General features: G+C 35.5%; 2 protein-coding genes across 2 annotated transcripts; one reads left to right on the top strand and one right to left on the bottom strand.

The window, feature by feature from the left end:
* Nucleotides 1–2,582: 2,582 nt before the first annotated feature.
* LOC110736205 (polyadenylate-binding protein RBP47B'-like) lies at nt 2,583–6,839 on the bottom strand. Its single transcript, XM_021916369.1, has 8 exons — nt 6,560–6,839; nt 4,856–5,339; nt 4,639–4,724; nt 4,393–4,523; nt 4,064–4,160; nt 3,786–3,941; nt 3,049–3,149; nt 2,583–2,945 (listed from the first exon to the last, which is right to left on the bottom strand). Exons 1-8 carry the CDS (start codon nt 6,692–6,694, stop codon nt 2,834–2,836), a joined length of 1,302 nt encoding a protein of 433 aa, XP_021772061.1. The 5' UTR covers nt 6,695–6,839; the 3' UTR covers nt 2,583–2,833.
* Nucleotides 6,840–7,720: 881 nt separating this feature from the next.
* On the top strand, nt 7,721–13,169 carry LOC110736204 (1-acyl-sn-glycerol-3-phosphate acyltransferase PLS1-like). Its single transcript, XM_021916368.1, has 10 exons — nt 7,721–7,895; nt 8,807–8,929; nt 9,015–9,045; nt 9,153–9,235; nt 9,563–9,622; nt 10,547–10,624; nt 10,701–10,859; nt 11,091–11,216; nt 11,477–12,383; nt 12,490–13,169. The coding sequence occupies exons 1-9, from the start codon at nt 7,815–7,817 to the stop codon at nt 11,624–11,626; spliced, it is 891 nt and encodes a 296-aa protein (XP_021772060.1). The 5' UTR covers nt 7,721–7,814; the 3' UTR covers nt 11,627–12,383; nt 12,490–13,169.
* The last annotated feature ends 283 nt before the right edge of the window (nt 13,170–13,452 follow it).

Raw genomic sequence — 13,452 nt, 5'->3', positions numbered from 1 at the left:
CACCCCCTAACTCACTAAGGCCCTAACTCCCTAAGTAGTAGAACACTCCGTAGTTAACGAACCCAAGCCCATTTGCCAATCCCAATTTCAAAGACGCGCGCTAACTCTCTTTTCTTTTTATTCAAAAACGAATAAAATACTCAGAGTTTGTCATTAATCAACTGAATTTGTTATTCCTCATCAACCTCTCTCCCTTCAACTTCTCTCTCTAAAATCAGCAACTTAACACACTCAACATCTCTCTCTAAAATCAACAATGGAGGAGAATAGACCAGCTAAATTCGCTAAAACGGAGGAGAAGACTCAAGAAACAGAAATGGCGGATCATCAGAAAACAGAGGATCATCATCATTCTTCTCAAGAAACAGAGGAGAAGACCAAAATATCACCAGAAGAAGCAAAGGAGAAGAAGAATACCTCACCAGCTAAAATGGCGGAGGACCAGACAACTGAGATTGATTTTGATGAAATCGATCATGTATTCAATGAATTCCTCGCTGAAAAAATTTTGACCGAAGAAACTGACGCTGATCGTAAGTTTAATTTTCTAATGCTTTCAGAATTTCATTTCCAGTTTATACGATTAATTAATAATATCAAGATTTAACTTAAATAACGTAGTGTTAGTTCTTGAGGAGATCACAAAATTCATGAATGATTTTATTATTCAATTGATTTCAGGTTACTAGCTTATAATCTAATTGTTTCTAGGGTTCTTAATCAAGGAAAATAAAAGATTCATGATCAATTTTGTTATCAAGAATTACTCAGTATGAAGTATGTTAGTCGTACAAGCACATTATATGATATATAAGCATATTTTGATGTTATTATTAATATATTGTTACTTATTAGTCGTACAATCACATTATTATTTGATATAGGCATATATGAAGACAATAATTATTACGTGTTAGTTTACAAGTATTAAACATATTTTGATATAAGCATCTTAATATTTCAATTTGCTGCTATGACGGGATGTTACATAAGATTATAATCACATTGTAAATTATAAGTCATAAATGTATGTTCTACTTGTATATGCAATTTTTGTTATACTACAAGTATGTTAGATGAAATCGGGAAAAAGTGTAGGATAAGATGCAAGTGTCCGGTTTAGCAATTTTAAAAATTAGTGACCATCGGACTCTTTTCAAGATTTGGGCACGGCCACACGGGACACGACAATCATTATATATGTATATAATTATAATAAATATATTTTAAAGATTTTTTTAGAAAGGAATATGAAATTAATTATTTCTTATTTATTTTTGATTTTTTATTACAGAAAATGGGATCTCTGTTGATGAATTTTTTCAGAAAATTGGAGCTTCGACTGTTCTTGCGTCTTATACAGAAGCTCTCGAATCCGGAAACATTGATAAACTCGGTCATGACCTTGAACCTCATCAAGCTTTCGCAGGGATTCTAGTTATGCTCTGTGTTTATTACAACCACAAGTATACAAAGGAAGAAGTATATTTGGTGCAGAAAATTCTCAAGGAACACATGATAAAATCCAAATGTGATGTCGTTGGTTTCACCAAGAAGTTTGGTTCAAAAGAAATTGATCTGCAGGAAATCCTGCAACGTGCAATGTGGTTTGTGATGTGCATTTTTAATCTGGAAACCGAGGTTGATGTACGAGCAAAAATGATTACAGAAGCTATTATAGACGCGTACCTATCAAGGATTTGGGATGATGGAGTTTTCTCTACTCTAAGCAACTTTTTGAGGTCTGAATACACGACTTTACATAGGGTTGCATTCGTCGTAGTTACTGTCTTGGCAAAGTTAAGCAAAGAGAGAAACAGTGAAGAATTGTCGTCGATGATCCATAAAGCCAAAATTGTTGATGCCATGCGCAAGATGGACTTAACTAAACTCTCTGAAGGAGTCCGAAAGCATGCAAGAGTCTGTTGTGAAGCGCTTGGAAAAATGCCAAATCCAACCACGAGTTTGTCGGATTTGATGGCTGCTCTTGCTGGTAACGCAACTACTGTATTGGAGAAGCAGGCACAATGACTAATTCTACTTGAAATCGAATCATGGTTGTGGAAGCACGCTGTAACTGGGGATACTTGGAAGTGTTGCATATGTGTAGAGAAACCTTACCTTTGGTATAAATTTTGGATATGATCATCTATGTTAGTTGATAACTGCAGTAGAAAAGAGGCTAGCTGATCTATAGTAAGACTGTAAGAGTCATATATGTTGGTATACGGAGTCGTATAATCTTAGACTATTTGATAAATTTTTATAGCATGTAGTAGAATAAGCCTGCTTAACATTCTTTCTGCTATTGCTGAGTTGAGGTTCAATATCTTGAATTCATGGTATAAAAGTATGTAGTATATAGTATATGCCAAATTCTGATGAACTTCCCGTCAAAAAAAAAAAAAAAAAAAAAAAAAATCTGATAAACTTAGATTGATACTCGTACAAATTAGCTTCTATCATGTTATCCTTAACTAGCCGAGTGTCCCACTTCCTAGGAATACGAGTGACAACGCCCTCAATCTACTTAATCTAGAGGCCAACAACCTTAGTCCTTGAAAATGTGAGAAGCAAGAACCTGCAAAGTTGCTCCATAGCTTCCATTGTAACCAGCACCAAAAGATCATAACATTGCCTTCGCATATATTACGTATAATACAACGGCAAAAATTTAATCACTAAAAGACTGCCACAACATATTTATGTATTGTTACTGTATCTACTCATCTTGTGCAGAAGCATCTGAAAAACTAGCTGCTAATGATGGAGCTTGCATGACTTGTAGCTTGTTAATACTGATGAAAACTGAAAACAGTCGAAAATGAAATAACTACTGAGGTCCGTTTACAACTGAAGCCTGTCTTGCAAGTGAAGAGGTTGTTAACCACATTGGACGTCCCAGCATTGCACTTCCATGGACAGAAAGATAAGCTGCATTGAGCCTGGATGGAGTAGGATGAGAAAAAAATTAATAAAAAAAAGTTAGTATCAGAATTTGCCATAAAAAATTCAGATGAAACACAGCGGAAAAGAAGTTGGGAGTACCGATCAACATCCTGTGTAGCTAGGGGATCAAATAGATCCTCCCTCTGCTCCATTCCTTGAACAACACTGGAAGCAGCAGCCATGTCTTGAACACCTTCAGGCTGTAATCAACACCACAGCTAGTAAAGGTGAATACCCGAGCTATACGAGGACAAAAGACTGGCATTTTAACTTATCTACTGAATTTCAACCTCTGTGCGTCTAGGCATAAACACTCCTTTCCCATCCCCAGCACCCAACAAAAAAGAAATTTATAGCAGAAAGACTGCATATTGCTAAAGTCCAACATCCAAGCTTCAAACATTATAAACAAATCTTAATTTTGTGCTGTAATCAAAGCTTCAGAGGTTAAAAAATCCTTTCTTGACCCCCCCCCCCCCAAATAAAAAAAAATATAATTAAGTATACAATGAATATGTTCTGCATTAGCAAGATCCATATCAGCTCATCAGTCATCTAGCAAGTTCAAATTATTATTCAAGTTGTTCACATATTCATGCTAGTTTTTCAATTACCCTGTATTCCCATCTTTTTCCTTCTTGCTAAAGGATGTTCTTTCAATTCTATGCAAAATTCATCAGAAACAGCATTCATATATCATCCCCAGACCCTACCCAACCATGAGAAGTTTGTATCATGGTATGTTACGGAAAAGTTGAGGCAAGGCTCAATTCCATTTCCATTATGACAGAAACAAGCAAACAACTGTATTAAGAACTTAGGGATAAAAACCACACCTGTTGAGGATATTGAGCATACCCAGCATATGCATTGTACGCATATAAGGATGGGTCCTGAACAGCACCATATGCATAAGCATCATAACCTTGCCCATAGCCATAATATGCACCCCACTGACTTGGATCAACTTGCTGAGCCCATGCAGCAGAGTCCTATAGATATTTTAGAGTCAAGTATCAGTTTCTGAATTTGCTTAAAAACAAAGCTGAAAGCAAATGTACTCCAAAAGGATGCAATATACACAGAGGACTTTAAATTTCCAGGGAAACATTACCTGCTTAGCAGTTGGGCTCTTGCCCCATGAAACACGCACTACTTGCTGACCGATTACAGTTCCTTGCAGCTTCTGCATAGCTTCTTCAGCAGATGCCCTGCAAACAGCACCATATATTTCATTGCTAAGTTATTAGTCAAAAGAGAAGGATAACACAGATAACCAGAATATAATCGAAACAAAGTCAAGTCTTCAGGTAATCTTAAAGAAGAATCCATTCAGAAGAGGCTAGAAAAAAGCAGAGAAATAGACAGTATATCTATACTAAAATCCTGCAATGTTGGCACTTCAGAACAAGATTCCAGCTTCAGAAAGCTACATACACCTACCTAGTTGCAAACTGCACAAAGCCACATCCCTTACTAGCTGGTATCTTGACATAGCCAATCTCTCCAAACTGCAAGCAATGCTGTCTAAGCTCTTCTTCTGTCACATTTGGGTCCAAATTGCCGACATATATCTGCCAAAAAACCAAAAATAAATAAATAAGAAAATAAAAAAGGGTACATGTAAAAGCTAATAAGAATTTATAAAAAGTCGAAATTACACATGGTCAGTCTCTGAATCCCACTTACCGTAGTATTGTTCGGATCATTTTCTACTGGCAATGGTTGTACTGGTTGGATTGGCGGCACTACGTATGTTGGAGCGGGATATAAGGCTGTCACAGTAACAAAAAGTTGAATACATGCTGCATAATCAAACTCGCAGAGGAAAAGTTCCAGATGCAAAAATGTCCTGAGAAGACTTGCAAATAAGTATTGATATGCTATATGCCTGAAAATAGGTTACCTTTTGCTACAGCATACTGCTGCTGGATCCCTGGTGACTTTTTAGGAGTGGCAGCACTAATACGCATGGGCCTTGACAAACAATATTGACCATTCATTTCAGTCATGGCTCTGTTTCTCTCTGTTTCATCTGCAAATTTAACAAACCCGTATCCCTTTGAACGACCAGTGCTAGGATCAGTTACAACCTTTGCTCCCCTAACTGAAGGATAGTGAGCCCTAAATGTCTCTTGCAACAAATAATCTGAAACATCAGGGGCTAAATCACCCACAAAGATAGAATGCTCAGGACCTGCATCAGGTCTTCTTTCTCCAATCCCAAAAGATGCCCAATTTAATCTGAAAGGCTGCTCAGTTCCTGGCATGGGAGTTCCATTATATGATTGCAAAACACGTTCAGCAGCTGCATGTGAAACAAATTCAACAAATCCATACCCCTCTGGATGGCCAGTAAGCTTGTTACGTATGACTTTCACAGAAATAACCTACAAAGATAATTCACAATATTTTACTACGACATCAACATTACCAATAACAATAACAGTAAAAACAATCACCACACCCTGTATCATTTTCACAGAAGCAAGGTCAGGAGAGGCCAGAACATACACTGCTTTTGTCCTAACCCATCATAGAAACTACGCACGATTCGAGAGGGGGCCATTTCCCATGAACAAAGGAAAAAAAAAATTCAAGTTAACTATTCTTAGCCAGGCTACTCAATCCATGTCTTCTGAAAGTGAATTACTTGAGAATTTGAGATCCTCAGGAGCATTCTTGTATGTCTTTAAACAGAACATCCACAAAGCAATTTTCTACACTCTCCAAGTGTTCTAACTCCTATATGTGAGCTTTTACTCCTATCTTTATTCCACCACTAGCTGCATTTATTTTCAAGTGACTAGATGCATTACTTGTCGATATGATAATGTGTTCAAAACTTTAAACTAGTGACACACCATTTTCTTATTGTTACAGGGGAAAAGGAGAAAACTGGAGAGGCCTCACTGCCACAATAGATGGTGATATATGTTATGACAATAAAAGGCATACAATGTACATACTCCACAGCTTATTTTACCATGACAATCTTGGTACAACCAGAAACCAAACCCTGCCCCCTAATGGCACCCACATATCAGGCTCTCAGCCAGTCAGTCCCCACCAACCGCCTCACCGGACCTCCAAAACCTAATATCCGAACATCTTTCCAACTCCCGATGTGATTATTCGACTTACAATAGGAGCTTAAGATCATACAAGGGCATTGAAGAAGTCTCAAATCGACTAAACTAAGCAATACATATCAAACAAATTCAAATTACATTCTCAGAAAACCTGGATTTAGCTCAAAGAAACAAGGCTCGTTCAAAGTAGCTTTATTCTTGCTGTAAATCATTGAAAAATCGAACTTTAATTACAAATTCTTCATCAATAGATAGACAACGCCAAATTCTATTTTAAAACATATACAATTAAATAATTAACCAACCCATCAATTAAACAGCTACAATCCCAACAAAATTAATGGATTTCTGCTTCCAGAAATAGTGTTGGAATTATAATTAACAACAAAAAATCAGAAAACCCACAAAACCCCACCTCAAAAATCATAAAAGGAACATAAAAAATGATAAATTTAGCACTCAATCAAAATCAATCAAAAAAAAAAAAAAAAAAAAAAAGAGAAAGAGAGAGATGATACCTCGCCAGTTTGGGCAAAGCAACTGTGAAGATAGGATTCATCAACCCAAATTTGAAGGTCACCAATCCAAAGGGTTCGAACTTCTTCTAGGGTTTGTGGTTGATGATGGTGCGGTTGAGGGTGAGGAGCTGCCATTGTTGTTTGTCTTCGCACTTCTTAACTTTCCTAACCTTTCTTTTCTTTTCTTTTCTTTCAGTTTCGTTTGTTTGAGTAGAAGTAGAGCGGCAGAACTCTTGTGTAGTGGCACAAGGTAAAATCGCTACGGGTGTTAGCAATTGGCCAATTGCCGATTATTGATCACTATTATAGTATTATGTTACCGAGTTATTTGACATTAGAAAATGTAAAACCCGCCACTAATATAATTGCGTATAATTGTTAACATTTAATTGATTTTACCTTATGCATGAATTTGTATTCTATTAAGTCGAATCAATAATCAGAAAAGGGGTATGTAAAAATACAGAGTACGAAGAGTATAAAAATAAATCTATTATAATACGGACATGTACACTTACACAAACACTGATATTCATTAACAATTACTCCAAAATAAGAACCATTACAAGCTCATACGAAGTATAGATAAAGCTTCCATCGCAAAAATTATGATTTTTATGAACTTTGTATTAGCTTCGGCAACTCTTCAATCCATCTCTCATATCGATACTTGGTAAAATCAACACGAGGGATCTTTAATTTGTTGTAGCCATGAAATTAATTTCCATCTAATTTTAGTCTTTGTAAGTGACATTTTGTGTTTACATTGGAAAAATTATCATAAACTTATTGGATCAGCATACTGACACATAGGCTTGGACTATCCTTTTGTAAATCTCAACATATACAGCCCGTAGTTTATGAGTTAGGCCTAACTAGCCTCAATTCACACTAACTCACTCGACACGACCCACAACTATCAATAGATACAAGTCCACAAGGTGTACTCATAGAGCCCAGCACCTGAAGTCGTATCATTTTCAAGACATGAGTCAACTCCAAAATGATGATGCTAATGATTATATTATTATGCTGCTAATTAGTGTACTTAATGAATTAATTAATCATTTTGGGTTGTTGCTCACACGTCATGTGCATACAAAATTACAAATTATGATAATCCCAGCATTTGAACTTTTAGATTGGTCTCCCATCTTTCTCTTCAGATCAATGCCTCCCTAATTATTTTTATTAATTTTATTTAAGAAGCTAATTTATTTTTAAGCTGGAAAATTAAATTTAAGGTGTCAAAGTAATGGAAATACCTGTTATTTTTGTAATTATTCCGGTGGGATTAATTTTCCTTCTTTCAGGCCTCATTATTAATCTCATTCAGGTAACAACACTAAACCCCACTTCATTTGCTGTAGTTTATAATTTGTTGTTATTTTTATTTATTTATTTATTTATAGTCAAATTGATTGTTGAATATACTTCTGAATTCTGATGGGTTTTTCTTAAATAATGAGTTTAATGTTGGTTCTGCTGCATAAAATTGTTTGATGGGTTTTTAGTTTTGGGTAAAATTGATAGCCTAGAATTATTATCTTTGAATTGAAATTTAATTAGGCTAATATATTAATCATCTGATGGATTGTTATATAACATGCATTGTGGGTATATTAGTGCAATTTACACTAAGTTTAGCATTAAAATGTATATGTAAATATGTTTGATTAAAAAGGGAAGTAGTTCATATGTTCAATTTGTCTGGGCTACAATAGCTAGAATAGAATTTGGAACGAAATGGTGAATGTGTAATGGTTGAAGGTTGTTTATACTTTATATATAGGACTTGGGTTTTTCGGAACGAGTCTTGGTATTGGCCCCCAAATTACTATGTACGAAGTACTACATTAGAATCTTCAATCCTAGAGAAAGTGGGATCAATAATGTGCTTCTTGTTAACTTGTATTGCTTGTTGCTAGGAGAATAGGATATGGTTGATATAATGATATATAATATAATCCATTTATGTGCTTCTTGCCAGAGAGGTGGGTGGACCATTGGATTTAGATTTTTGATTATCTTGTGTTTAGCGAGATTTGTTTTGATGTTGTGTAGTATGATCAAGGCCACAAAATAATGTCAATACACACAGAAACACCATGTTATTTGTCTTAAAACAGAATTATGTCACTATTTCTATGCTAACAGGCTGTATAATTGCTTTTGTGTGTTGTTGATGATTTTCTTTGACTAATATGCATATCTTGAACCCTTTCTTTGTTGTGCTTGTGTGTTCAGGCTATTCTTTATGTCTTAGTTCGACCCCTGTCAAAAGATATGTATCGGAAATTTAACAAAGTAGTAACAGAACTATTATGGTTGGAGACTGTTTGGCTCTTTGATTGGTGGGCTGGCGTGAAGGTTTGAATCGACATTGATTTGCTTTTAGATACATTTACGTTTTCTGTTTCTGTTTTTCCTTTGTTAAAAAATCGGGTTGTTATAGGTGGAGCTGCACACTGATTCTGAGACATTTCATCTAAGAATTCCTTTATTTAAGTACTTCATAACTGTTTGGAAGTATCTAAATAGGTCGTTTTTCCGTATCCTATATTTGTACCTCTTTTATTCAACTTAATGACACCTCTTTCAGGTAAAGAACATGCTCTTCTTATCTCCAACCACAGAAGTGACATTGATTGGCTTATTGGATGGGTTTTAGCTCAGGTGCTCTTCAAAAACTTTATTCTAGATCCTAGAACTACTATAAGTCTATAACTCTATGAATGCAGCATTTGCGTTTGTAACTCTTTTGTTACATTACATTTGTCTAGTACCACATTGCTGAAATGCCTGTATGCTTATAGAATTGTGTGATGTTATAAGATATACTGCTCTAGTTACGGCCAGTTTGCTATAATAACACAATTTTGGAATTATAATTAAAAAAGCTTACACATTTATATCAGAATGGCTTTTGTAATTCTTTGATCATAATCTAGGCCAAATGTCCAATTTTCAGTCATTGACAGCTGTTTGTTTGCTCTATAACAGAGAGCAGGTTGCCTTGGTTGTACTATGGCTATCATGAAGGATGTCTTAAAGTATCTTCCGGTGAGTTTATATTGCTTAAACTGTTTTTGAGAGATTGTGATTCCAAAGTAATATACTAATATGGGTGAAATTCCTTACTAGCTGTAAATAAAACTAGAATTAAGAGTTTTCATGTCTGAGATTTTCAATTTCCGGTGAATTTCTATGGATGAGACTACTGTGTTTCTCCGACAGCAGATCTATATTTATGCAACTGATGTACAAGTTCATTTTTGATGATCTATAAGTTACTCTGAATATTAATTTTAAAAGAAACATTTGACTAACTAAATAAATCTCTTGAGAAGTTGAGAATTTGAGATATTGCTAATGATGATTGTTTCCAACTAATTGCATTCAAGTTTTTTTTTTTTTTTTTTTTTTTTTATGTATGATTATACCGTTCATTAGTTCATGAATAATTCTCTATTGGCTGTACTTACATTCTTATTTCCTTTCATATATAAATCCTATAATTGTAGTTACATGATGAGAGGTTATCCCATTCCATTTATATGAATTTGGATTGTCACAGTTGCTAATTTACAAGTACATGATCCTGAGTTACTCCATCCAAATCATTTTTCAGACTTTGAAAAGTGAAATTTCTCAATGAGTAATGTCTTTTGTGTTGTAGATCGTAACATTATCCATAGATGAGAATAGTAATTTGTTGTAACTTGTAAGAGTTCATGTAAGAAAAAAGTAGCCACATCAGACATGAGTTATGAAATATCCTTGTTAACCAGTAGTTCTCTTATCAAATAATCACCAGATTGAATAATGGACTCAAATTGATATATGATGATTCCATACCGTTAGACCCCTTTGTACTGTGCAATTTATCGCAGGGTGACAGTCAGGGTATGACAATATGGTACTTGTGCAGTGATGGCTTAGTGTTTCTTTATGTTTAGAATCAATAATCTCGTGCAACAAATGCAGGTTATTGGTTGGTCAATGTGGTTTTCTGAGTACATCTTTGTCAAAAGGAAATGGACTGAAGATCAAAGCATCCTAAAGGTACTTCAAGATTATTATTTATTGGTTGAGTTGTTTCTTGTTGTAAAATAACTATTTGATGGTAAATATCACACAGTCAGGCTACGAGAAATTGAAGGATTTTCCTTTTCCCTTTTGGTTGGGCCTCTTTGTTGAAGGAACTCGCTTCACACACCCAAAACTGTTAGATGCTCAGCAGTTTGCTATTTCAAAAGGATTAGCTGTCCCCAGACACGTTTTGCTTCCTCGTACAAAGGTTTCTCTATTTTTACCTATTTTCTTTAGCTTGCTCCCTTCTTTTTATTAACTTCCCTATCTTTTGTGTGAGTGCATGCGTGTATGTGTGCATGCCTATTCTACTCTTGTTGCCTGTTCTAGAGAGTATAACCTTCCGTCTGGTTAATTTCAGGGTCTTATCTGGACTATCAATGTGGTTTGAACTACCTTCTAATGATGTATACTGTTATTTCCATCTGGGTGTTTTCAGGGTCTTATTCTAGCTGTAAATCATTTGCGTTCATTGGTTCCAGCAGTATATGATGTTACCTTCACTGTAGCAAGAGATAATTCCCCGCCTTCATTGCTAACTTTACTAAAGGGCAAATCTTCTGTGGTAAGTACTAGACACTTCTGTCATCATAGTAAGAGAACTATAGTAAAAGAAAACTAGCTTATTGTGCTAAGTAGTAGACAATTCTGTCATTATATATATACTTATATAGTAAGAGAGGCAAAGTAAAAGAAATCTAGCTAATATAGTCAAAAATGCTGATTTTGGTCTTCCCCATTTTCTTTCTTTCTTTCGCTATGATGTGTTATTAGTGCCTTTTGAGACTTTCTTGATGCTGATGTGCTTGCTACTCTATGTTGCAGGTAAAAGTGCAAGTTAAGCGGCATTTGATGCTTGAATTGCCCGAAACAAGCGATGATATTGCACAGTGGTGTACAAACTTGTTTGTGGCCAAGGTGAGGAGACTAGGAGCTATAGTTAGAACCAACAAAATTAGAAGCACCCTAAAATAATGACAACTTTGACAAGAAAGAATGGGGAGAGGGTATTCTGCTGGCTCGTAAAATGAGTATCAGTCTGCATTCTAATTTCTTCTTATTTTAGGAAGGTAAGAAATTATGAATCTCACTAGGGAAAGGGAGTGAAGGGGAAGTATATCCACAAGTGAACATGGGAGGTTAATCCCCAGGGGTACGGCTACAAGGTGGCGGAAGAGATCTTCTCATTTGAAATTTTGGATAGAGTTAAAATTATTCTATCTCTCACGATTTACACCGTAAAATTAGGTAAATAGGTTTAGGCATAAGCTAGCTTCACACTTAACCATTAATAGTATAGCGAATAATGTTGCTGATTTTATATTGCCACTCTTCTCAAATCACTTCTTTGGCTTTAAATTGCATCCATTTTGGAAGGATGTGAAAAGTAATATAACATGAAACATAATTACTCATAGATTGGAACACAATATGATACTGTTTTTCAACTGTTCTCCTGGAAACCATGCTCTAAAAACATTTTATTTGAGTTGCATACTTGTGAATTTTCATTGAAACAAATATTTAACTTAAATAATTCTTATCAAGAAATTTTCCAAAATAGAAAAGATAACTAGAATATCCTCAGTTGATTATTGTGAGGCTGTTTGATGTGAATCTTGTGTCCTTTGAACTCCACCACCAGGATGCATTTTTGGATAATTACTTTTCAGGTGGAAGTTTTGGCAACGAGGAAATTCAAGATCTTGGTCGACCAATGCAATCATTAACTGTAAGGCATTAATTGTTGGCTTGCAACATCTATCTCAAAACTGATTACTATACTCACTCTTTTGGTGTATGATTGTTCTGCATTTGTTGGTTTTGCTTACGAACAGGTGATGATTGTTTGGTCGTGTTTGGTTAGCATGGGTGCTTTCGGATTCTTGTTATGGACCATCCTTTTCTCAACTTGGCAAGGAATATTAGTATCAGCTGTGTTTCTGCTACTTGTTATAGTCACCATGCAGATCCTCATTCTGTTCTCACAGTCCGAGCCTAATATTGATTCTATGCCTATCACGATACTGCCACAAGATCCAATGAAAGAGATTCTTCTTCAAAGTTGAACAGATTATTCAGAACAAAGATTGAAAAGTTGGCCATTCATTTATATTGGTTTATTTTTTTGTTCAAACAAATTATTTTTAGGCTTCACCATCTTATTGTTGTACACTCTCTCTAAAGTTCTTGTTCGGATGGTGACTGTTTAAAAAAAAAAAAAAAAAGTCAAATCATGAAGAACTTCTCAAGACGAAAGCTAGTGTTAATATAAAACACTGAGAAATACACATATGTATACAATACGGAGTAGTTGGTAAAGTTCTTAATTTGTATAAGCTGTTTGAAGAGTTGTATAGGTTGATCAAGTATTGCTTAAGACCTTAATGCATTTTCTTGTGTTCTTAATTAATTTATTACGTTGTGTTGTTACGGCTTTTGAAGTTTGAAAAAGAAATCTTTTAATTCTTACTTCGTTTTATCAGTGGCGGACCCAATTAAGTGACATGGGGGACAGCTGTCCCCCCATTTTTAAAAAAAAATTAAAAAAAAAAGTGAAAAAAAACCAAAAAAAAGCAAAACGTGACACTGCTACAGAACGAAGAACAGCCAACAACACTCAGTCTTAACTCCTCCAATTCGCCATTGCCTCCACTGAGATCGACCGTCGAGGCGTGCGTCACTGCTCCACCAACCAGGCAACCACCGCCCTGCTGCGTCGCTGCTCTCAGTTCCTCACCACTCACCAGTTCACCAAGTCACCACAGCACCACTTCGGTCTTCGCAAATCGGCAGCCTCT

Source organism: Chenopodium quinoa, unplaced genomic scaffold (assembly GCF_001683475.1).
Source record: "Chenopodium quinoa cultivar QQ74 unplaced genomic scaffold, ASM168347v1, whole genome shotgun sequence".
In the NCBI taxonomy this organism is placed as follows: domain Eukaryota; kingdom Viridiplantae; phylum Streptophyta; class Magnoliopsida; order Caryophyllales; family Amaranthaceae; genus Chenopodium; species Chenopodium quinoa.
This window is presented reverse-complemented; position numbering and strand designations above follow the sequence as displayed.